The 22740-nt window shown below is 40.9% G+C and overlaps 1 protein-coding gene across 1 annotated transcript in view; it reads left to right on the forward strand.

Moving 5' to 3' along the window:
* The window catches only part of LOC307070161 (serine/threonine-protein kinase TNNI3K), a gene marked incomplete at both ends in the record, with an annotated part of 286301 nt that extends 268288 nt beyond the window's left edge, over nt 1-18013 (forward strand). The window contains 2 exons of the mRNA XM_079728397.1: nt 14698-14777; nt 17937-18013. Of these exons, the coding sequence (XP_079584523.1) occupies nt 14698-14777; nt 17937-18013 (157 nt within the window). The remainder of the gene's footprint in view (nt 1-14697; nt 14778-17936) is intronic.
* Nucleotides 18014-22740: the final 4727 nt, after the last annotated feature.

Raw genomic sequence — 22740 nt, forward strand, 5'->3', positions numbered from 1 at the left:
TTTTTAAAATATGTGTTGAGAGCATACTCTGTGCCAGGCCCCAAATGCCAGGGTGACAGAAACAAATAACAAAGCACGGTTCCTGTACCGCAGGTGTATACAGTCTGCTGTGCCACACATCAAGGCTCAATAAATACCAATATAAAAATGGCCATGCAGGGCTAGCTGTGCAGACAGCCACAGAGAACTTCTTAGAGAATCCAGTTGTGTTCCTGTCAACACAGAAGGCAGGGGCAGTGGTGGGCCCAGCAGGCACTGTCAAACCCCGAGCTGCTCCAGGATTCAGAGAAGCATCACAGAACATCAACCCAGAGTAGGGTAAGAGCCCCCATATTACTGGCATGAGAGAGCTTTTCAATGAGAACAAGGCACCCTAGCAACCTAATACTGTTTTGTTATTCAGGGTCTGACAGCAAAGAATACACAGAGGAAGACAGGAAAGCTTTGGTGTTGTGTGATGAGGCAAAAGGTCCCAGAGGTTTGGTATACATTCACTTAAAACAAAACAAAACGAAAAAAAAAACATTGCTTATAATTTTGTAACCTCCTTAGGGTGTTTTAAATGGTTTGTGAAGATCAATGTTCTGCATGTTCAAAGAGTTTAGGGAGTTTTAAAATCTTCCCATTCAGACTGGCCTGTCATAAAGAACAAAGGAACATGGAATTTCTTGCAGGGATCTTACTTCGTACAACGGAGCCTAGAGATGTAAAATCAACAGAGATGGCCTATGAACTTTCCTCAATCCAGAAGGGGAAAAGCATACTGCTCTGTAGGTGTCCATGTAGTTGCTGCTTTCATCTTGCATCAATAAAATTGGTTTTATGATTTTTATTTACAAACCCACCCAGTGGCCATTATTACAAAGTAGTGGTTAAAAGCTTGGGCTCAGATGGACCTGAGTTCAAATTCAAGTTCTATCACTTCTAAACTGTGACCTTGGACAAGTTAGTTGATCTCTCCAAGCCTTAAATATCTCCTCTATAGGATGACAATAAGAATATCCACTTCTTCATAGGGTTGCAATGAAGGGTAAGTGAGAATACAAATTGTACATGTACAGTAAGCACTGAATAATTGTAAACTATATATTTTTTTCTGTTTTGCCATTAGCTCATGTATTTTAGTCTTGATTAACCCTCTTCCAAAAGAAACTGTTAAAATGAAAGATGAGTGGATTCCTACTTTCACTGAGGTTGTGTTGTTCACACAACACAGAGGTGGAAGGCAGCTTAGAGGAGCAACACAAATAGGGTTTATCTATTGCTCTAAAGCAGAGGTTAATAAACTATGGCCCACAAGCCAAATCCAACTTCCTGCCTGTTTTCGTAGAGTTTTAGTAAAACACAGTCATACTTACTTATTTACATATTGCCTATGTCTGCTTTTGTGCTACAACATCAGCATTTGTTGAATAGTTGCAATAGATGTGGTTTACAAAGCCTAAAATATTTAGTATCTGGCCCTTTACAGGAAAAGTTTTCTGACACCTGCTGTAGAAACAGAAAAAATCCAATTTTTCCAAGTCACATAGCTCTGAAACCGCATACATTGTAAACTCATCTCCTCAAGGGAAAATATAAAGGGTACCTTCAAGAAGTCAGCACATTTACTTCAACTCATCAATGCCAGGTGTGAGTGTGAGTCCCCAGGGGGTTAAAGACTCATAAGGCAGCATCCTTCCCCATGAAGAATCCACAGTCCACTTGGGGATCAGGTGAATATGCAGTGAGACAAATTCTGTGCCAATGACCAGAGCAAATGGCCGGGGCAGCACTGAGGCCACTGTGGTTCATTCTTCCTTTCCACATGGCCATCAACTCTGTCACAAAAAAAGGTGAATTTTGAACAGAGGCTCTCTGTTTTCCTCCATTTCACTTTCCTATCTGTAGGAGAGTACTGAGAACCACCGAATGGATGAGGACTATCATAATGGAGAATCATTCTTAGAATTTTCTGGCAATGATGTGGAAGGTGGAATGAGCCGGGCAGGGAATAGGAACAGGAAGCCTTCTGCAAAGCCCACTGCTCTCATGCATGAACTGTCAGGGAATACAGCTTATCCTTGAGTGGTGGCTAAAGAAATGGAAGGAGGTTGACCCATGAATCAGAAGTAAGCAAACAAAGTTAAAAATGGATGAAGTTGCAAGGAAAGAATCATCATTCGTTCATTCAATTATTCATTGTATACTTATTTATTGAGTGTGTAGTCCATGACAATCAGTTTAAGGCACTAAAGATGTAGACACAGAAATACCCAAGAACATACTAGTCCTTGCCCTCTGCAACTTGCATTCTAGTTGGGTGAGGCATGCCATCTTAGTTTGCATCCCTCCAAAAACAGACCTGAGTGTAAACTGCTTTTCTCAGACATGGTCTCAAGAAGCACAGTGAAAGAAAAGGAAGGAAGGAAAATAAATAAGGGGCACGTTAATGCATAAGTCACTGCTGTGTGTAATTGAGGTTTAATCTCGTCCTACAACCAGTGAGGGTATAGAACATGCCTCAGAATTTTCCCAGTGAGCAGCAAGAAAGCTGGAGTATTGATCCAACAACTCTTATTCCTCATTGATTTAGGGTCATTTGGGTATGGGGAGGAGCATTAGCTCTCTCCCTCCTTTAAGGATAGATACAGGAAACTATAAGCATGTATAGAAACATCTGAAGGTACTTCTCCAGTAGGCCAGGCATATAAGCAGAGTACTGTATCCACCTATACAGGTGACAAACAATGAATAAACATTCAAGAAAACTGAGATGGTGATAAGTGCTATGCAAACAATTAAAACAGGTTGATGGGGTAAAGAATGACTGGAAAGCTAGTTTAGACGGGATGGTTAAATGGCAAACACAAGGAAGACCCTGGGAAACAGCATTCAGCAGAGCTAAAAAGCAAATTCAGAGTTTATAAGACAGAAACAAAGAAGAGGAATAGAAGGCCTCTGTGGTGGACAGAGGGTAGAGAGCAGGGAGAGAGTGGTACAGGATGAAGTCCCAGATAGACAGAGGCCAGACCATGAAGCAAGGGCAGGGCACGGGATGTTGTTTTCCACATGCGGGGCAGTCACTGAGGGGTTTTAGGCAGGAACATGACATGATCTGATCTATCTATCTATCTATATATATATATTTTTTTTTTTTTTTTTTTTTTTTTCGGTACGCGGGCCTCTCACCGCCATGGCCTCTCCCGTTGCGGAGCAACAGGCTCCGGACGTGCAGGCTCAGTGGCCACGGCTCACGGGCCCAGCCGCTCCGCGGCATGTGGGATCCTCCCGGACCGGGGCATGAACCCGTGTCCCCTGTATCGGCAGGTGGACTCTCAACCACTGCGCCACCAGGGAAGCCCCTGATTAATATTTTTAAAAGTTCATCCTTGTTAGTCTTCTTCTCTCTCTTCCCTTCCTAAATGTTTAATACCAAAAGCCATTAGACCGGACTGAGCAAGGTCAATTTCCCCATGGGGGTGGAGCAGGATGTCTGAGTCCAGGTAGGGTGCAGAGAATGTCCACGTGGATGGTGAGAGTGGTAAATGGCAGCTGCCCGGCAAAAGGTCAGAAGCCAGAGTGGAAGGGTGACAGGGTTTCCACAGGGGTTAGGGCTGCCCAGCCAAGGTGCTCAAGCCCAGGTATGATGAGAAGGGTGTCCACATGGGCGAGCAACCTGGCATGGGAGATTGGAGTCCAAGCCTGGGAGGGAGCAATCGTGGGAGGGGACAGTGAAGCAGTGGTCCCACATGGAGTGTCAGAGCCCAAGCACAGTGAGAAGGATGTTGATGCAGGGAAGTTGTGGCCACTGTGGTCCCGTGCAGATTGAGAAGGGCATCTGCACAGGAAGGTACCTGGTGTGAAGAAGTTGGAGCATGAGAGCGGTGAGGGTATAAGTGCAGGTAGGCAGTCCAGTGCCAGTGATTGGAATCCAAGCGGGGTGAGGAGGACATCCACTTGGGGCACCCAGGTGGGGAATATCCCAGAACAGGGTGTCAGAACACAAGATGGGAAGGAGGGCATCCTTGTGGGGACGACAGTGGGTATGCGACGTTGGAGCCCAAGTGGGGTAAAGGAGGTTGTCTGTGTGCATTGAGGGGTGGGCATGCAACAGCAGCCAAAGATTTATACGTTCAGGGGCACTGATCAAATAAGTAAAGATATTAAGGATAATGGGAACCAAGTTTCTCATTGTCAGAGAAGGCGTTATAGGTACGGGAAGGCAGGAAACCTGGAGAGACACTGTGATGATTTGAATTGGAGATGTAAGTGTGAATTTATTATTTGAGGGAGAGGAAGAGGTCTAAATGTGTTTACACATGTGTATATACATGTGTGTTCTCTAGCTTTGCCTGCTCAGTGAGAGGACCTGGGAGCATACCAAGCACCTGGATCTTGATTTCTAAAACCTCTTCCACTAAAAGGAAACAGGATACTTTGGAGAAATGGCAGATTTCAAATCTGGGACAAGGAATGTATAAAATAGGCCTGGAACGTCTTGTGCCAGAAAAGAAAGAGGTACTCAGAGAAAGATGGGTATATATCAAAGGGACAGCTTGAGGGGGCTCCTGCATGTCAACTATGAGATAATGTGAGCATTAAAATAAATAACGACCATAACAGTATTATCCATTGAGTGAAATAGCAACTTTAAATCCATACAGATATAAATAAATGAAGATAATGAAATTTGGTTGAGATATAGGATCTCTCCCCACAAAATACTTATTAATTACAAAGAGAAAAAGAGCAATTTTGTTGTGGAGAGTCCTGTCAGATACCACCTTGATCAGGTAATCAAAATTAATGGCACAATAATGGGATAAATCAAATGTATGAGATACAATGAAAAGAATACAACATCACTTCTGTGATACTTTTCACCAAAGATGCATAATTTTAATTTAATTATTAGTAAACCTCAGATAAGCCAAAATGAAGGACATTCTCCAAAATAACTGGCTTGTCATCTTCAAAAATGTCATGAGATTCAAGTAGAAACTGAGAACTGTTCCAGATTGAAGGAGCTTAAAGAAATATAACTGTGTTTTTCTGAATTGGATCTTTTTGCTATAAAGAACATTATTGAAATAACTAACAAACTTGAATGGAGTCTGAGAGGTGACAGTGGAATGAAATGTTTATATTGTGTTTATGTAGGAAAATGTCTTTATTAATGTATTGGAGCGATTATGAGCATCAGATTGGCAATTTACTCTCCAATGGTTCAGGTGCAAAAAACATACCATAGTTGCAAATTTTTTTGAGATTGTTTCAAAATGAAAACTTAAAAAAATATATATTCGCCTTGGCCACTTAATTTCCTAGGTCTTTGCACATGCCCCTACCCCAGCCCTTTCCCCAGAATTCCCCCCTTGGGAATGCTTGCTTGTCCATCATGTCATTTCCTCTGTGTAAGGAGGGTACCCTTTAGAATATGTACCATGTTCCTTGGCATTAATGTTTACCTGTCTATGTCTACATTTCTATTTACCCCAAAGCGTAGAGTCTATGCCCATCACACTCATATCTATATCCCTAGTACTTAGCACAGCACCTAGCATTGTGCTTGATGAACAACCATGCAGAGAGGGAGAGAGACAAGATTATAGGTGTAAATTTGGGAAACACTTCTAGAGCCAACAAGGTTAAGTGGGGAAAGGAGGAGATTTGGATACTGCCTAGCCTAGGTTTGAATTACAGCTGGGTGATCCTAGACAAGACTCTCTGAGCCTTGGTTTCCTCGCGTGTAAAATGGGTTGTTAGGTGAAGCAAAGGTAATAAGGTTTGTAAGTCATCTAGTTGAGTTCCTGGTGCTTAGCAGGTATGCAACAAATTTTAGTTTCCCTTTTCACTTAAAAATAAGAATAAAAACCATCCAAGAAGACTAGAAGTTTAGAACTCCAGCTTATATTCCTGACTTTACTATAACCTTAGTATATGAACTTGGATACGTTATTTCACTTTACAAGGCTTCAATTTGCTTCTCAGTAAAATGGAAGGTGGAAAAATGGTGGGATGAGGAATGGGCTTAATGACTGTCATGCTACCAAGATCTCATAGTTCAAAAATTTAACAAGATTTCCCTTCTGGGTAATAGTGAGTACAGACAATGAAGAATAAGAAAGATTCTGCTGTATTTAAAGGATATTCCTCAGTTTAAGCTTAGCAGGTGAAGTCCAGCTCCTGCTGGACTGTACAATTGACTCATTTATACCTGTTTAAAGCAGAGGTAAATCGAGAGGTGGTAGTGTTGTTAGGTTACTGCTGAGCACATTAATAATTTATGAGCCATCAAGGAAGGAATTAACACACACTTTCAGTTCACACTGCATTTTTCCTTATTCATAATTCTTTGCCTAATTGCTTTTTCCTTTAAGAATAAGGGAGCTGAGACCTTGGATATTTGCCTAATGGCTCAGACAGAGCCATGACCCATTGCCAAGTCTTTCAGTCCTTTTATAGCCTGGGGACATTTGCCATTGAAAGAAAGCTGATGGCTTTGATTTCCCTGAAAGAGATACTTTGCACTGACCTCTGGCCCCATTAGATACTTTGGTCATTGCCCATTCACTGTAATGGGTGCAATAAATTTGTTTTAATTTAGGACATTATCAAGTAGGGAATATTGACAAAGACAAAACAATGTTTTGAAAAGAGCCAGGATGAAATCATGAATAAATAAATATGTTGAATTTAGCTGATAAATTAACAAAGGTTTATTCATAAGAGTCTGACTGGACTATTTCAAAGTTAGGCCAAAGGTGATTCCATTTCTAATAGAAATGTCTTCTTTCTCTTTAGGCCAGAGGAAATGTGTGCATCATAGAAAGATATTGCAAAGTGTAAAAAGGCATTTACCCCTTCTGACAGATCTGTTTTAAATAGATCTGTTTGTTTTCAGCTAAATGCCAAAAACAGCCAGATGAGTCTAGTAGCCTTTTCTACAGCAGGGCATTTATTTTCTTTGTGTAAATACCTTTATTAGGGATCTCAGCAGGCTGTTTCTCCATCTTTTCTTTGTATTAGTCCTTTAGAGTAGTGTCAAAGCACTGAAATTCTGGTTAAATATTACCTGTCTGTGTTTCCTTTTGGGTGAAAGAAATGACTCCTAACTTGGATATATTCCCCTTGAGGAAGGGGATAAGGGTGCATATGGCACTGATCCTTATGCTAATATTCTTACACAGATAACATCGTTCGGACAGACAGAAGAAAGATCTAATAAACCACAAAGCATATTTGCAAAGCTGTGAGGCCTTGGACGGTGTTGTTTTATGCAAAGTCCAAATGGCTAAATCTTCCAGGTTACAGGTAGCCCGAGAGCATTTTTAGCTGCATAAAAACTAATTGGAACAACTTGAAAGGAAGAAAATTTTCCCTGAAGTCTTTAACCACGCTGGTAACCTAATCATTTTCTGTTCAACTTAGGGCAGTTTTAGGAAAATGAATCCATGCATGCAGCTTAGGAAACCTTACACAAGCTCAGAGAGTTGGGGAGAATCATAAACATCTCATTTAGAAAGTTTGGTGTGTGTGTCTCATGTTTTGACATCACTGCTCAGGGACAGGAAAGCCATAGTTAGACAGGGGAAAGTATAATTTTTTAAAATGTCTAACAAAGCAAGACACAAGAAAGCTTATTCTGGTTTCTCTATGCTGATGAGGAATATTTCTCCATGAGGAATTTATCGATCATCTTTATATGCAAAGGGTCCAAAACTCTGTAACTCATGACTAATTCAGTGAGCTCTCCACATGGTAACACACCAACAGTTTGACATGTGCTGCTGTTAGCTGAAGTGTATTTTAGAAGAAAGAGTGTGGACTGGAAGTCTGAAGACCTTTTGATCAAGTTCTGGTTCTGCTTCTTGCTAGCTCTGTAAGTTTATGCAGGTTATTCAAACTTCTTGAGCCTGACTTTCCACCTGCATGGAATTAATACTTTCTCAGACACCTCATGGAGGTTTTGTAAAAATTCTTTAAGCTAATCAATAGAAAAGTAGGTGCAAGCTATAAAGCCCTCTGCAAATATAAGAAATTATTTTTATATCACTATGATAGGATAATGCTCTAGGTCATTTTATTTTTATTTGGTTGTTTTAATTTCACTCTTGCATGTAGACTACATGCATTTGCTGTAATTCACCAAATCAAAATCCCCAGCTCTGCGAAAGCCACACTTGGAAGAACATGATAAAAATGGTTTCATTTGGACTGTATGCCCATCTGAAGTCTTCTTTGGAATGTAATTCAGTCGGAAGAAATTATAGCACTAGTAAATATTCTGAGAATTCATGAAAGTCCACAGGCCAAACCATGATTCACTGCATCAATACCAAAAGCATTTGGAAGCCACAACACTGGCTGCTTCTGAGGTTCTAAATGGGGCCACTTGCACTCACTGTGTCACTGCCTGCTCCCACCACTCAGGAGAGATGGCACTCAAATTCCCTGGAGTCTCTTCAAACGGTATTTTTCTTCCTTCTTCATGGACCTTCCTTAACAATATACCTTTCTGGATTAAGAGATGACATAGAGTTTTAGGGTTTTTCTCCACCCCTCAGGCATTCAACATGAGTATTCTACAAATTTATCTTATATAAAAACCTTTGTGAAGCAGCACTGAATTTTCCAATACCAGCCTTAAACAACCTGTCATTCAAATCCTTAAGGATGGGTTTAGGTGAAAGTGATTTCTCCACACTTGCCTTTGCTTCATCTTAGATGGCAGTGTGATTCTTCCTTTGAAAAAAAAAAAAAAGCACTAAAGGAGATGGTTCCTTCAGGCAACTAGCATGGTTCAGTTACTATATCAAATGAAATGTATATAGACAAAAAGCTACAAACACCAGCTTGGGTAGGAGCAGTAATGTGTAGCCAGGTATGCTGTGGAGTGTGTGTGGGACTCAGGCATTCAGCCCTGGCCAAATGTCACACAGTGCAGATAAGGCAGATAAAAATCTTCTGCCTAAGTGGGAACTGTGTAATCTCACTCTGCCTTTCCAACACATCGAAGCTAGTTTCACAAAGTCTACGTGGTTCCCAAAAACCTTCTAAAGCATCATAGAATGTAAGAAATAGAGGTCATGTGACCTCCAGGTGGATACTTGGATTCCTATGTAGCACCCTGCGCTACCAGATGCTCCAGCCATAGCTTGCATAAGTCCAGGGATGGGCTGGAACCTCCTTCTAGAACATCTCAATCTATTTTTGGACAATTCTAATTTTAGGCAATGTGGTATTTTGTTTTAACTATTCCCAATGTCTAAGGCTCTCTTAACCTGTGGGGAATGTCACCTATCTGAGGTCTGTATTGGTTCTGAATATTCAACCAGTGGCAATCCCATCTACCCACTTGTCATCTGGCACAGATCTCCCCTTGTTACTACAAAGCAATCAGGAGAAACTCTGCCCATTATCTGAATCTAGCTCTATGTTCTAACCTATGGATGTCCCCTTTAAATTTATCTTTACCAAAAAGAAATAAAGCAAATCTAGCATGATTTTTTTTCTTACTAAAGCCATGCTAGCTTCTAGTAATCAGAACTTTTTTTAAATGTACAGAAAAACTCTATTTTAGGGCTTCCCTGGTGGCGCAGTGGTTGCGAGTCCGCCTGCTGATGCAGGGGACACGGGTTCATGCCCCGGTCCAGGAAGATCCCACATGCCGCAGAGCGGCTGGGCCCGTGAGCCATGGCTGCTGAGCCTGCGTGTCCGGAGCCTGTGCTCTGCAACGGGAGAGGCCACAACAGTGAGAGGCCCACGTACGGGAAAAAAAAACAAAACAAAAAACTCTGTTTTAATATTCCTTTTGGGAGTTTTGTCCATATGTGCATTAACCCACCAGTTTAGCTTGTAAACTAACTCCCGCCTTGAAGAATTGAAGCTATATTTGGGTATATTCTACCTGCTAGTACTTTTCCCATTCTTCACAGTTCCTCTGTATCTTACATACATATTGATTTACTTTTCATTGGATAATATTTTTGCTCAACGTGCTTGTCATAAGCGTCACTATCTCTGCATTCATTTCAGCAAACATAGCCTCATATTTTAGTTTTGGATGTCCTTGTTGTCTTTGCTCAGGGTACGTGAGTGACTGCAAACAGGCTATTTTGTGCTGACAAGCTATAGTCTGAATGGTGTGCAGACATAAAAATACAAATTGCATGTTTTGGATTTGGGTTTAAACTGGCCTCATTAGCAGCCAATCTACTAGGTAGTCTATACCCATAAAACATGGATTGAGAAGCAAAAAACAATTTCTGAATTTTGGTTCTGCTTTTCATGCTGGATAAATTATTCATTCCCTCGTGCACCTTTATAAGAGAAAATGGCTGATGATTATGCTTACCTTTACAGATACATCACAGAGCTAATATGAACTATTTAGCCTAAAATAACTGAAACTTTTTAACACTAAAATCAGATATATCAATATAATGTTGTAGTATGCAAAAACTAACCTAAAGACTATCTTGTTCTCTTTAAAAGAGAAAGTTTCTTTCCATTCCCATAAAAGGTATACATAAAATTACATTATAATATTATATATCATTCATATATATGCCTATATATGATATATATTATCCTTTTAGCATAAAGAAAGCTACCTAGGTGACCAGGAGTATGAAACACTGAAAAATTGAGTGTTTTCCTTACCTGCCATTAGTTCACATTTACTTTCACTGAATTCACGGGGCAGCTGCATCCTGGAAATGCCTATTTTCACTGACCACAACTTCAGCAAACAGAGGTCCCGGTGTGTCTCTTAAATTCTGGGCTTCTGTGAAACTCCTGCTGAAGTCTGGATACCTGTGGGTTGAGGTAAACTAGTTCCACTGATCAGGGTCTGGTTTCTTCTGCTTTGTTTGACTTGAGTGTGCTTAGCCTCCAGCTGTCTGTCTGTCATCCTAGAATAGCAGCCGGAGACAGCCTGTGTGGTATCTCTTGGGCAGGAAGGTTAAGTCCCCTGGCATGAATTGCATTCAGCAACTAAATAAATAAGATACCTTGGAGATGGGCTTTTATTCATAGGAAACCAGATAGCCTTTTTGATGATAAAATATTTATTCCCTATTATCTTCTTGTTGCCAGGACTACTGCTTATGGCACATTTCTTAAAAGGAGCTAGAGTGCTAAAGAGGTTATAGGAATTAGTAGGATAATTTTTATTTTCAAGAATATCTTGAATGATATTATATTGCCCAGAACTGAGTGTGATTTGACATTTAATGTTGATTGGATCATACCATGTCCCACTTTAAGTCAATACTTCCTCTTTTTAATCATTGTTTTCCTCTAAGAAACAACATCTTCACTTTATAGCTTAAGAAAATGACCAAGCCTAGTCACTTGGAAGGCAGCTAAATGAATTAATCAATGTGAATTCATGTAAGTGTTTAGAAAAATCTAACTACTCAAAATGAACATTTAGTGATAATTTAATTTTATTTAACACAATTTTATTATTTTAACTATTTACAAAGTACCAGCTAAGTCCTATTGGAGACCCAAAGGTGTTAGGATCTCTGACCTGCAGGAGCATTCTGTTTAGTAGGGTATTAGTATACAAATACAGATCATTCTACACCAAGGCAGACTCTGATAAGCACTGTGCTAGAAGTACAAAGTACTATAAGGATATGGAATTCTGACTGGGAGTATCCAAGAGGACTTTGAGGAAATGCTATCTTTGAGTTGGAACTTGACAAATAACAAAAGTAGGTAACATTTATTGAGTGCTTACTAAATGTCAGTGCTGTTCAAAGTACTTTAAACTTATTAATTCCTTTAATTCTCTTGATTAACATTATAAGCTAAGTCTTGTTATAATTCCCATTTTACAGTTGTACAAACTGAGGCACAGAACAGTTAAATAATTTGCCAAAGGTCATAGAGCTAGTAAGTGATGGAGTGAAGTTTCAAATTCGAGGAGTCTTGCACCAGAATGCTTACTGTTATTCTTAACCATAACACCATACTACTTCCTGTCAGGGAAAAATAAGATGTCACCAAGCAGATTCACAGCAGCAGCTCAGCTACAACCATGGAGAAGGGAAAATTCAGGAATATTTGGAAAGGCTAAAGTTTATTAGTGTGGTTTGAAAGTGGAGAAACAAAAAATGGATTGAGGAATTGTAGACTATAAGATGTACACAGAATGCAAGGAGGTTTGGATTACAGAAGGTTGGATTTGCAGGTTTGGCCTGAGGAACAGCAGTGGGGAACAGGGAAGTGCCTGGTCAGATTTTTGTCAGAGGAAGACCTTGTGGAGAGGAGGATTGAGTGACTGAAGAGAAGGACATCCTTTAGGGATCTATTAACTAAATCATTAAAAAACCAATTTTTGAGCTTCTCCTATGTGCCAAGCACTGTTCTGAGTGCTGAGCATATAGCAAGGAATAAGGGAAACAAGATAGACAAGGCTTCCAATTTCATTGTTTGAAAGCATATGGAAATAAATGGATGAATAAGCAAGATAAGTTTATATAGTCCTGAAGAAAGAAATAGGTCAATGTGATATGACAGAAAGCAACCATTGGCAGGGGAATGGCCACTTTGGAATGGTGGTCAGGGAAGGCCTCTCTGAGCAGGTGACATTCCAACTGAGGCCTGAATGACAGAGGAGCCAGTCACGGGGAAGGAAGGGGAAGGGTTCAGCAAAACAGGATTTGGGTTAATGGAGAAAAGCAGAATTAACAAATGCAAAAGCTCTGGATTGGGAAAGAGCTTGGAAGGTTCAAAGGACAGAAAGAATGCCAAAAGAAGTGCTTAGCAGAGATGGGGAGGGATACAAGGCGAGGTTGGAGAGTTAAGCAGGGCCAGGGCCTTGTAGGTTAGAGTAAAATATTTGTGTTTTATTTTAAATGAACTGGGAAGAAATTGGAAGATTTTAAGTATGTTTTAAGTAGGTGAATGGCTTACTCTGTTTTATATTTTGAAAAGATCACTCTGGGTAATATATGGAGAATGGATTATAAGGGGACAGATGTGAAAGCAGGAAAATCAATTAGGAGGCAAATTGCAGAGGTCCAGAAAAGAAAGAGATTATATGGCCTAGACCTTGAAGGAGGAGAGGTGGATGGATTAGGGTTACATTTTGGAGGCAAAGTTAAAAAGATTTGGATTAGGTGCAAGATATGGGAAAAAGAAAGGTACCAATGATGACTCCAAGAATTTTGAACCCACTGAGTGGTGTGGTGCCTGTAATGAGCTAGAGAGAACTAGCTTGGGAACAGGGGGAGTTACGAGTTCTGCTTTGGGCATGTGGGGCTTTTCGGGGTGGGTAACTAGGTCACCTCTTTGAGGATGTTAAAATATGGATGAGAGAGGTGGATACCACAGGAATTACAGTTATACCATTAACTGACAAATGTGACTAGATATTAGGGCGAGGGCTTTGATAACTTCAGGTTTGAGACTGAAAAGGGAGGAAGGAAGACATCCCATTAACCAACATGATAGAGTAGGAGAAGTTTGGCAAAGAGAAGGCTTAATGAAAGCCAGGAATCATGAGGAAATTCCCTTTTGAATAGTGGACAAAGGTACAGGCTTTAGAATCTGAAAGACTTGGGTTTGAATCCTAGGTGAGTCGTTTACCAAACCCATGTAACAAGTTACCTGGCTGCCTCAGCCTCCGTTTCTAATCTAGAAAATGAGAGAAATGATTTGGTAATGATAAGATAGTGATAAAGAGTAAATGAAATGATATATGTAAATGCTTAATACATAGGAATCATGCAATAAATACTATTATCACTGTCTCTTATAATTACTATTATAATAATAACAATATAAAAATAACAATAACTGTTGGGATGTGTGTTTTTTTTGTTTTGTTTTGTTTTTTGCGGTACGTGGGCCTCTCACTGTTGTGGCCTCTCCTGTTGCAGAGCACAGGCTCCGGACGCGCAGGCTCAGCAGCCATGGCTCACGGGCCCAGCCGCTCCGCGGCATGTGGGATCTTCCTGGACCGGGGCACGAACCCGTGTCCCCTGCATCGGCAGGCGGACTCTCAACCACTGTGCCACCAGGGATGTGTTTTATTTCTGTTGATTATTACTAAGATAATAATGTTCTGACTATTAGTTCCTTTTAAGCAAGGCTTGCAAGGATATTAATCCAGATTTGATATTCAACTCTTTTTTTTGCTATATTTAATCATCAAAACAAATTACATATTATTTATATACTTTTCCCAATTTACAGATCAATACACTAAGGCTCAGAAAGGGTACCATGTGTAAGGGTACACAGCAAGGAATTGGAGCCTACCTGGAAGAGCCAGGACTCACACCTAGATCTGACTTGCTCCAAATAATCCTGAACTCTTCCCCAACAAATCACCAGTAAGATAAAAATACCATTGTACCACTTTGCCAGTTCTCTGGGATCTATGCTGAGTGAATAAATTCTGGTTTATAAAAATGTTATTAGTGGGCTTCCCTGGTGGCGCAGTGGTTGAGAGTCTGCCTGCCGATGCAAAGGACGTGGGTTCGTGCCCCTGTCTGGGAAGATCTCACATGCCGTGGAGCGGCTGAGCCCGTGAGCCATGGCCGCTGAGCCTGCGCATCCGGAGCCTGTGCTCCACAACGGGAGAGGCCACAACAGTGAGAGGCCAGCGTACCGCAAAAAAAAAAAAAAAAGAAAGAAAAATGTTATTAGCAAATCACCACCGTGGTTTTCACAGTGTCTCATGGAATTTTTCAGTGCTGGACAATGTGCCTCTCAAGGCCTGTCTTTGGAGGACATGAAGAAAAGTCTTCAGTTCTCACCCATTGACAAATATGGTAAGTATACAGATTCGTCAGATTGACTAAGGAAACTACCCCTAGGAAGGTGATGTCTGTTTGATAATAAGGGAGACAAGATTCTATTTTGTAATAAGTAGAGATGAAGGGTACTTTAAAAATATTATATTATAAAAACACAAACTTTGCTCTTGTAAGTCTTATATAAGTCTACAGTAAACTTTGCATTTAATAATGTGTGCATAAGTGTGTAAGTGTATGTGGAAGTATACGAGAGTGTGTGTGCCCATGGGAAAAAGTACAACTCTTTTTTGAAAATAATCTACTGCATCTTGTCACATTCCAAACACCTTGTTTCCACTTTATTGAGTCTACTACCTCGAAGTCCCACATTGTGCAGGTATAGGGAGGAAGAGTAAACTCCTCCCTACAGGAGGAGGTGAATTTCCACAATTACATCATATCCTTGCTAAAGAGGAGTGTTTCCTCTTTAGCAAGTACCAGATGGTAAAATGTGAACCCAGCTATTCGCTCAAAAAGCTGGAGAGGAGGTGAGGGTATCACTGATGGGATCTGTTTTGCACAGGACTATTTTAGAAAGAATTAATAAAGCTCTTTGAAATAATTAACATAGCTCTGTGCTCGCCTCTGGAAGCCAGAGGATAGGCAGTCCCCCTTATCAGCTGCCATATAAATGTGCCAGGCCTGTGATGTCCTTTCTCCCACCTCTAAGCCTGAGAAGCTCTATATTTAATTGGAATTTTAGTACAATGGGCTCATTTATTCATGGGAACTTCCTTTGACAATATATATGGAGGACTGAAAAAAATGTATGTCAGTTAAAGAGATCAGATTTATTACAAGGACTGGGTTTGTGGAAGAATAAATTCGGTGGTGTGTGCCTGGTTCTGTGATATAGATGGCAATAGACCCTGCAGCTTTAGAATCCTCACCAATTCACCTCGGCTGCAGAGTATCATACCAAGGCAATAGGAAGCCTCTAAGAAATGAAGAAAGATATTGTTCTGGATAGATACGACAAACTACTTGGGAACACTAAAGAAAGGAAACTTTGAGCTTCCGACTCCCAGTACGTGTCTAGAATGCAGTCGAGTGCTTTTTATCATCAGCTACAACATAATTGACCAATCCAGTAATGGGGGAAAATGTGCTCTAAGTGTCACATCACCATATTTTTTATAGATATAATATCATTTTTCCAAACTTTTACAGATGTGACTGCACAACCTCAAAATAGAGGGCACCCTTTGAAATGTGTGCTTTGACCAGAAGTCTTTTCTTTCATGGTGGAGTTTCAAGATGAAGCATTTCTTAACGATCTGTTTCTTAAAGGGATAAAACACTTAGCAGAATTCCTCAAAATGAAGTTAGACAAAAGTGATGCAATGATTTAAAAAAGTAGGGTTTTCCTATGCATATATGTACCCGGGGTAGAAGAAAACATTAGCATGTTTGAATGGAGTGACAGTCCCAATAGACAAAACCGATATATTCCATATCTCCCACTAGGAACATCACATCATATAAGAAAGGCCTCTTTAATTGCCCTCCATTTCTACTTCATAAACTAGTTGTGGTATAACCGCAACTTTATGAACTGTTTCTTCCCCACCCACAGAACAGGGCTAGAGAATGAAGATAAAATTAAGTACCTAACTGTACTTGAGACCTTTCACCCTGAAGTAAAAAAACACGTAGACATGGTTCAGTCTTTCCTTAAAGCCTGTGTTCAAATTTCATTTGGTCCCTCTTAAGCTGAGTGACTGCACAGAGTCTGTCCTTCAACTCTGGTGATGATGGTATCAATAATAAATGTCAGCATCCATGCCCTGCTGATTTTGCTACCCATCTCCAAAGGTGAGCCCTCCCACACTAGAAGGACGGATGCTCCACTGGAGTCCTATGGAGAGAGAGGCATGGAGCATCATAGGCCAGAAAAATCACATGCGGTACATTAAAAGGTTGATTATAGTAATGAAAGGATTACGAGCTTATTAAAGAATCTGTCTATGCCCGGGATGAAGTTGCAGTTTCAGTCCGGACGAAAGGAAATATTTTTGCTCTAAGGTGTAGATTTTTAGTCCGCCCAGAATTAGGATTCAGTAATGTGTATCCTGCTTCCCCTAACCTAATCTCAGCTGGCCAGGGCCAGCCTCACTAGCAGGAGAGGACTGGTCACAGCAGCATTGGCAGCAGTGGTGCTGCCTCTCGGGAGAGTATATGTGCTGCCTAAGAGATTTTGACAGAGACCTTTCTTATGAAAATAAATATGCCCATCGAACCACATATTGCCAGAAGTCTTAATGAAAATGTGGATAGCTGAGTTGGTTCTGAAAACTCAGCTATCAAAGGGGAGCAAAAGCAGCATTAGCTATTGACAAATATGCCCATTTTCGCAGAAACAATGAATGGTTTCCCTACTTGGAATGGAAAGGTAACTGCTTCCCTGCTCACGTCCTACGTTCTCTAGGACTGTGGCCAGATTCTGAGGCACTAGCTCAATTCTCTGGACACACCCAGGTCTATTGCTTCAATGAGCATCAAATGCCACTAGTATTCAGACCTAAACACTAAAGTACACTTAAAAATTGGGCTTTCAGATAGAAAAAAAGAGAAAACAACCAGAGCCAACCTGTTATAGAGAATACTGTTTCCTTTTCTCTACTGCCATCTCCACCTCCCTTTTCAGCCATCAACGGCTTTGCACTCACTATGTGTCAGACACTGTGCTAATTGTCTTATGTGCATTACCAGCCTTATGACTTCTCCCCTCTACAAATGAAGACTCAGGCTCAGAAAGGTTAACAAAAGTCACAGAACTGGTAAGTAGTGGAGGCAGGGCTTAAACCCAGATTCGCCTGACATGAAGCCCGTACTTTTAGCCATCATGATAAACCACCTTCCTGAACCGTACCCTTCTTTACTCCGAATTCAAAATGTCACCCGGCCAGACACCCATCACTGAGGTTCCTCTGGTCTCAGCTCTCTGTTTTCATTGTAAATTCTGCTTTTGTTGTACAATTGCTTGTCAGCAACTCTTGTCCAAACTCTCTGTTTACATGAGCCAGGAGAGGCTGCTTGGCAGCTGTGCGTTGCACTGGCTGAGGCTGGTTAAGAGAAATGGGGAGATGAGATGAAAGGCCGATAAGTAACAGCTGAACTTCTTTCCTGATGCAGGCTACGTGTCTGATCCCATGAGCCCGATGCATTTTCATTCTTGCCGGAATTGTGGCAGCTTTGAGGACAGCAGCTGACAGCATTCCGCCTTTACCTAAGGAGAGTTTCCCCCAAACTGACAGCAACAATTCCAACCATGGCATCCTTGCTTCCATTTATATTTTACCCTCTAAGGTCTCCTTATATTGGCTTATTCATACTGGTCCTATTTAATTCCCCACCACAAGTTGGGCTTTGGATTTGTAGCTGAGGAATGAAATGCAAAAGAGCCAAAACAGAATGTATTTGAAGAATTGTTTTTAATTTTGTAAAGGAAAAAATAATTTTATGTTGTTGGTTGGAGATGGGGCCTTAGTCATTGGTGGGGACTTAACAGTTGTTATGTTTTCATAGACTGAATTAAGTAGATGTGTTTGAGAGTCATGTGTTTGAGTTCTTAGAATATTGTTCATTTTCTTATCTCATTATGTCACTTAAAGTGTCCAGCCCTGTGATTAAAGATTCTCTGGTGACAAACAAAATTGACTCAGAAGTGTATTTCATTCCAACAAGACTTCTACTGAGTACACCTTTCTTTCAGATATATTGGTAAAAACATGTATTGATCTTCAGATCAAGAAGCTTGCAAAACTATAACACTTGTTATTTGGCCTCCTCTCTACATGGCACCTCTGTGCTCTGCTTGGGTGACCTGTTGCTGTCAGCACCGAGGTGTCACAAATGCCATCGGTACTATCATGAAACCGACCCATGCATGCAAAGCTGCCATTCATACCAGGGTCTGGCACAGTGCACTGGGAGGATAGTTGAGGTACCTGCTACCTTCAGAAAAAGAGAAGTCTTCCCTCCACACTCCCAACAAGGAAGACAGGAATGCTTCCACCAACAAAATAGTTTTGCCATTGAAAGACAGACCTGGAAAAAACAGTCAGGAAACCATGAAAATTCAGTGTTATAATTACGGCTATTCACCTTGGTAAGGGAAATAACATTAGTAAAGGAAGATTGGGCATCCTCTAAATCAAGGTTTCTGGATCTCAGAACTATTGGAGGGTATAATTCTTCATGGGAGCTGTCCTATGCACTGTGAGATTTTTAATAGCTTCCTGGCTTCTACCTCCAGATGCCAGTAACAGCTCCCTAAGTCACAGCAATCAAAAGTGTCTCCAGACTTTTCTTAATGTGCTCTGGGGGACAAAAATCTCCCCAGGTTGAGAACCACTGCCCTAAATCCTGAGATGAGGGGGCTGAAGAAGAATGAAAGGAAGATAGAGCCTGACTCTGACTGGCTGCATTTAGGCAAAACTGCTTTCTCCTCCTCCTTAGCAATATGGATTCATAGACAAACGGAGCTGAATGAGTGCTGATTGCTCCTTCTATGTCTGTGGCAAGCTGCTCCATTCTCCCCTCTCCCCTACCAATTAGAAATTATGTTGCTTGCGGGCAATTTCTATCAGAACAGCAACACCCCCTCTATTCCTTCAGAGCCTTTCCTTATGACCTGTGGTCGCAAAGTTGAAAGTCCCCACATGTTCTGAAGAGCTTGGCGACAGCCCAAAGTGAATCCATAGGTAGAAGTGAAAACCATGGTACTTCCATTTAAATTTATCCTTTTTCCAAAAAAACAGGTCATGAAGAATCTAGGGGTAAGACGGGAATAAAGACACAGACCTACTAGAGAATGGCTTGAGGATACGAGGAGGGGGAAGAGTAAGCTGGGACAAAGTGAGAGAGTAGCATGGACATATATACACTACCAAATGTAAAACAGATAGCTAGTGGGAAGCAGCCGCATAGCACAGGGAGATCAGCTCGGTGCTTTGTGACCACCTAGAGGGGTGGGATAGGGAGGGTGGGAGGGAGGGAGACGCAAGAGGGAGGATATATGGGGATATATGTATATGTATAACTGATTCACTTTGTTATAAAGCAGAAACTAACACACCATGGTAAAGCAATTATACTCCAATAAAGATGTTAAAAAAAAATGTATCCTTTTTCAGCGCCCAGCCTTTTCACTTCCCCACCCAATTTTTCTGGAGTACTGTATCCCACCAAGCAAGTTGCCAAGGGGCTTAACCATAAACAGGACCAAGGAGCTTGAAGTGACCATATGGACAAAATGCCTTCTGGCAAAGACAGAAAAAGAGAAAAAAGGGGCTGGTTAAAGAACACCGGTCTCCACAGCCCTCCCTCTCCTCCTCTGCTCTAGGTACTTTAGGCAACCAGCTGGCACCAGCCTGGGAAACTTTGGGGCTTAATCCTTTTGAGTTGAGTTGAAAGGAATAACTTTGAAAGTTAAAAATTTTTAAATATATACATACATACCAATTTTAACTAAAAGATTCACAGTAGATGTAATGCCGAATGTGTGTCTAATCAGGATTAAAGCAGGAATCCTGCCAGGTTCCCACTGAATGGAGGTCAGATCCAGAGGAATGACTGCTTCTGAAATATCCCTCTTTTAGAGAAGGATTTTCTAGAACAAATTTGTCAAGCTCCCTTTCTTTGTTCCCTTTAATTAATCACCTCCTCTCTCCACACTATATCTCCTTATGGTGCTGTTTCCCTCTGGCTCTTGTTAAGTATCTGTGTCTTGATTCCTGAGAAGGGTAACCTTTTCACAGATGCCAACCTATAGCTCACAAACCCTTTTCATTACTGCACTTTTAATGGGGCCCAGGGATCATCTTAGAGCTTGTCTCGAGACCATGGGGATTTTTGTGCTTTTATTTTTTTCTCCTTGCTGAAAAAAAATGTCTCACTAATTGCTTTCTTTTTGTGCTGGTAAAAAATGAACTTCTATGATCGTGTTTCTGCATGCTTAGCACATTAAATTTTCTTTTTCCATGTGCATGCAGCACTGAGCTCACTTAGAAGATGTTCAATTAGCTATAATTGTAAGCCAAATTACAGCAGCACCAGGAGGGAGTTATTCCAACACAGTGATTATTTGGGTTAAATTATTTCCAAAGCTGACATTTCCCTGGGAAAGAGGAAAAAAATGGGTGCCAGTAGTAGGAAAAAGGGCTAGCGCTAGACAATCCATCTGAAATGAAGGACCTGATTTCTTGCTCTCTCATGCTCTCTGCCTTTCCTTAGTTTCTTCTTACCTTCCTTCCATCCTTCCTTCCTCCATTTCTCCCTCCAACAATAATCATTAGCTTTGGAGTCACGTGGACCTTCTACAGTAGTTGTGTGACCTTGGGCAAGTCACTTTACCTATCTGAGCTTGTTTGTAGGATGGTGATAATAAAAATTGTGTTGTAAAGTTGCTGTAAGGATTGCAAATAATATAAAGTGCATTGAGTAGTTCCTGGCACACCATAGTCAATATTGTAAATGTTGTTGTTGTTTATTTTTATATTATGTCACCATTCAGCCAAAGAGCTATTCTACAGAAGTAGAGCATGAGAAGGGTAGAGATTTTTCTCTCTTGTGGAAATAACCATCAACATCCGTAAAAACCCCACCTTTGCAAACAGCAAACTGCCAAGCTTACGCTTTTGAGGCAGTTGGAGACAAGATGCATCAGCCTTAGACAGTGACATCTTATTTACACCTGAAATAAAATCTGAAGAGAAATGAAATCCTTTAAATCAAATACAAGAATCAGAAAGAATTTCTCAAACAAGGGGGATGATAATTAAAAATAGAAAGAAAACACATTTACTGAGTATCTGCTATATGGCAGGGAGTGTTTTAGATAATTTTAAGTGTATTATTTCGATTAATTCTCAAAATAGCTCTGGAAAGGGAGAATGCTCTTCCTGATTTTTCAAGTAAGTAACAAATCCAAGCTAGCATAGAATGGAATCAGGTTTCAAAACTCGGCTTGTCTTGCACTAGCATCCATGAGTTTTTCACTACACAGTACTGCCTCCACTGTGATGGAGAAAAAGGAATAAAAATAGGAAGCATTCGCAATCCAGAATTTTGGTAAAAGCAAACAAATCTGCAGTTCTGCAGTCCTGAGGAAAATTTGGGAATTAACCAGGAGAAGTTGCAGGGACAAAAATAAAAACAACCAAACCTGTCTTGATTACTATGGCTCATGATTGCAAAGTAACCCCCCCCCCCAAAAAAAAATCATCATCATTTCCTCTGTTTTAATTATGGAAAAAAGAGGGCTAGAATAATCTCAAGGTTCAAAAAACATACATTGTTATTTTCTAGGCACGAAGAGCCAGAAATGAATGACAGAAGCAAGACTCTCACTGTGATAAGCAGGAACAAAAAAATTATGAGGGCAAAGCACAGCAATTAGGGAAGCCAAGGAGTTTCACATTTTCCTCTCCTTATTAGCACACTGGGTAGGGAAAGTGAGGAGAGATGGTGTAGCCATTACCAGTAGGATTTGAATACCTTTTTCCTCCCCAGGTTTGTGTTGCTTGTAGTTACTCAAGCATGCAGACTGCAGAGCTCCCCCTGATCAATTCCCTTCCATATTTCACGAGCCACAAGGGCAAAGATGAATCATTTGACAATTGCAGTCCCTTCACAGGGGATCAGTTGAAGGCTCGGCTGCTGCAGTAAGAGACTGTGGTCCAAGACTGTCAGCTCAGTTAGCACCATATGCAAAACATGATGGAGAAGCAAAGTTCCTCTCCCTCCCTGGACATCCTACCTTTTGGAAGGCTAACTAGATACAAAAACAGCAGGGGTTTTACCTTTCTCCTCCGGCCAGAGATCAAGGCAGCATAGCAGCCAACCCAATGGCAGGGTACTAATTAAATTAAGCTTCTAGAATTAAAACACTGCCCCAGGTGCCAGGCCCCACTGATGAGGACAGGTCTCCAAAGCA

The sequence above is a fragment of the Hyperoodon ampullatus genome (genome assembly GCF_949752795.1).
Source record: "Hyperoodon ampullatus genome assembly, chromosome: 2".
In the NCBI taxonomy this organism is placed as follows: Eukaryota; Metazoa; Chordata; class Mammalia; order Artiodactyla; family Ziphiidae; genus Hyperoodon; species Hyperoodon ampullatus.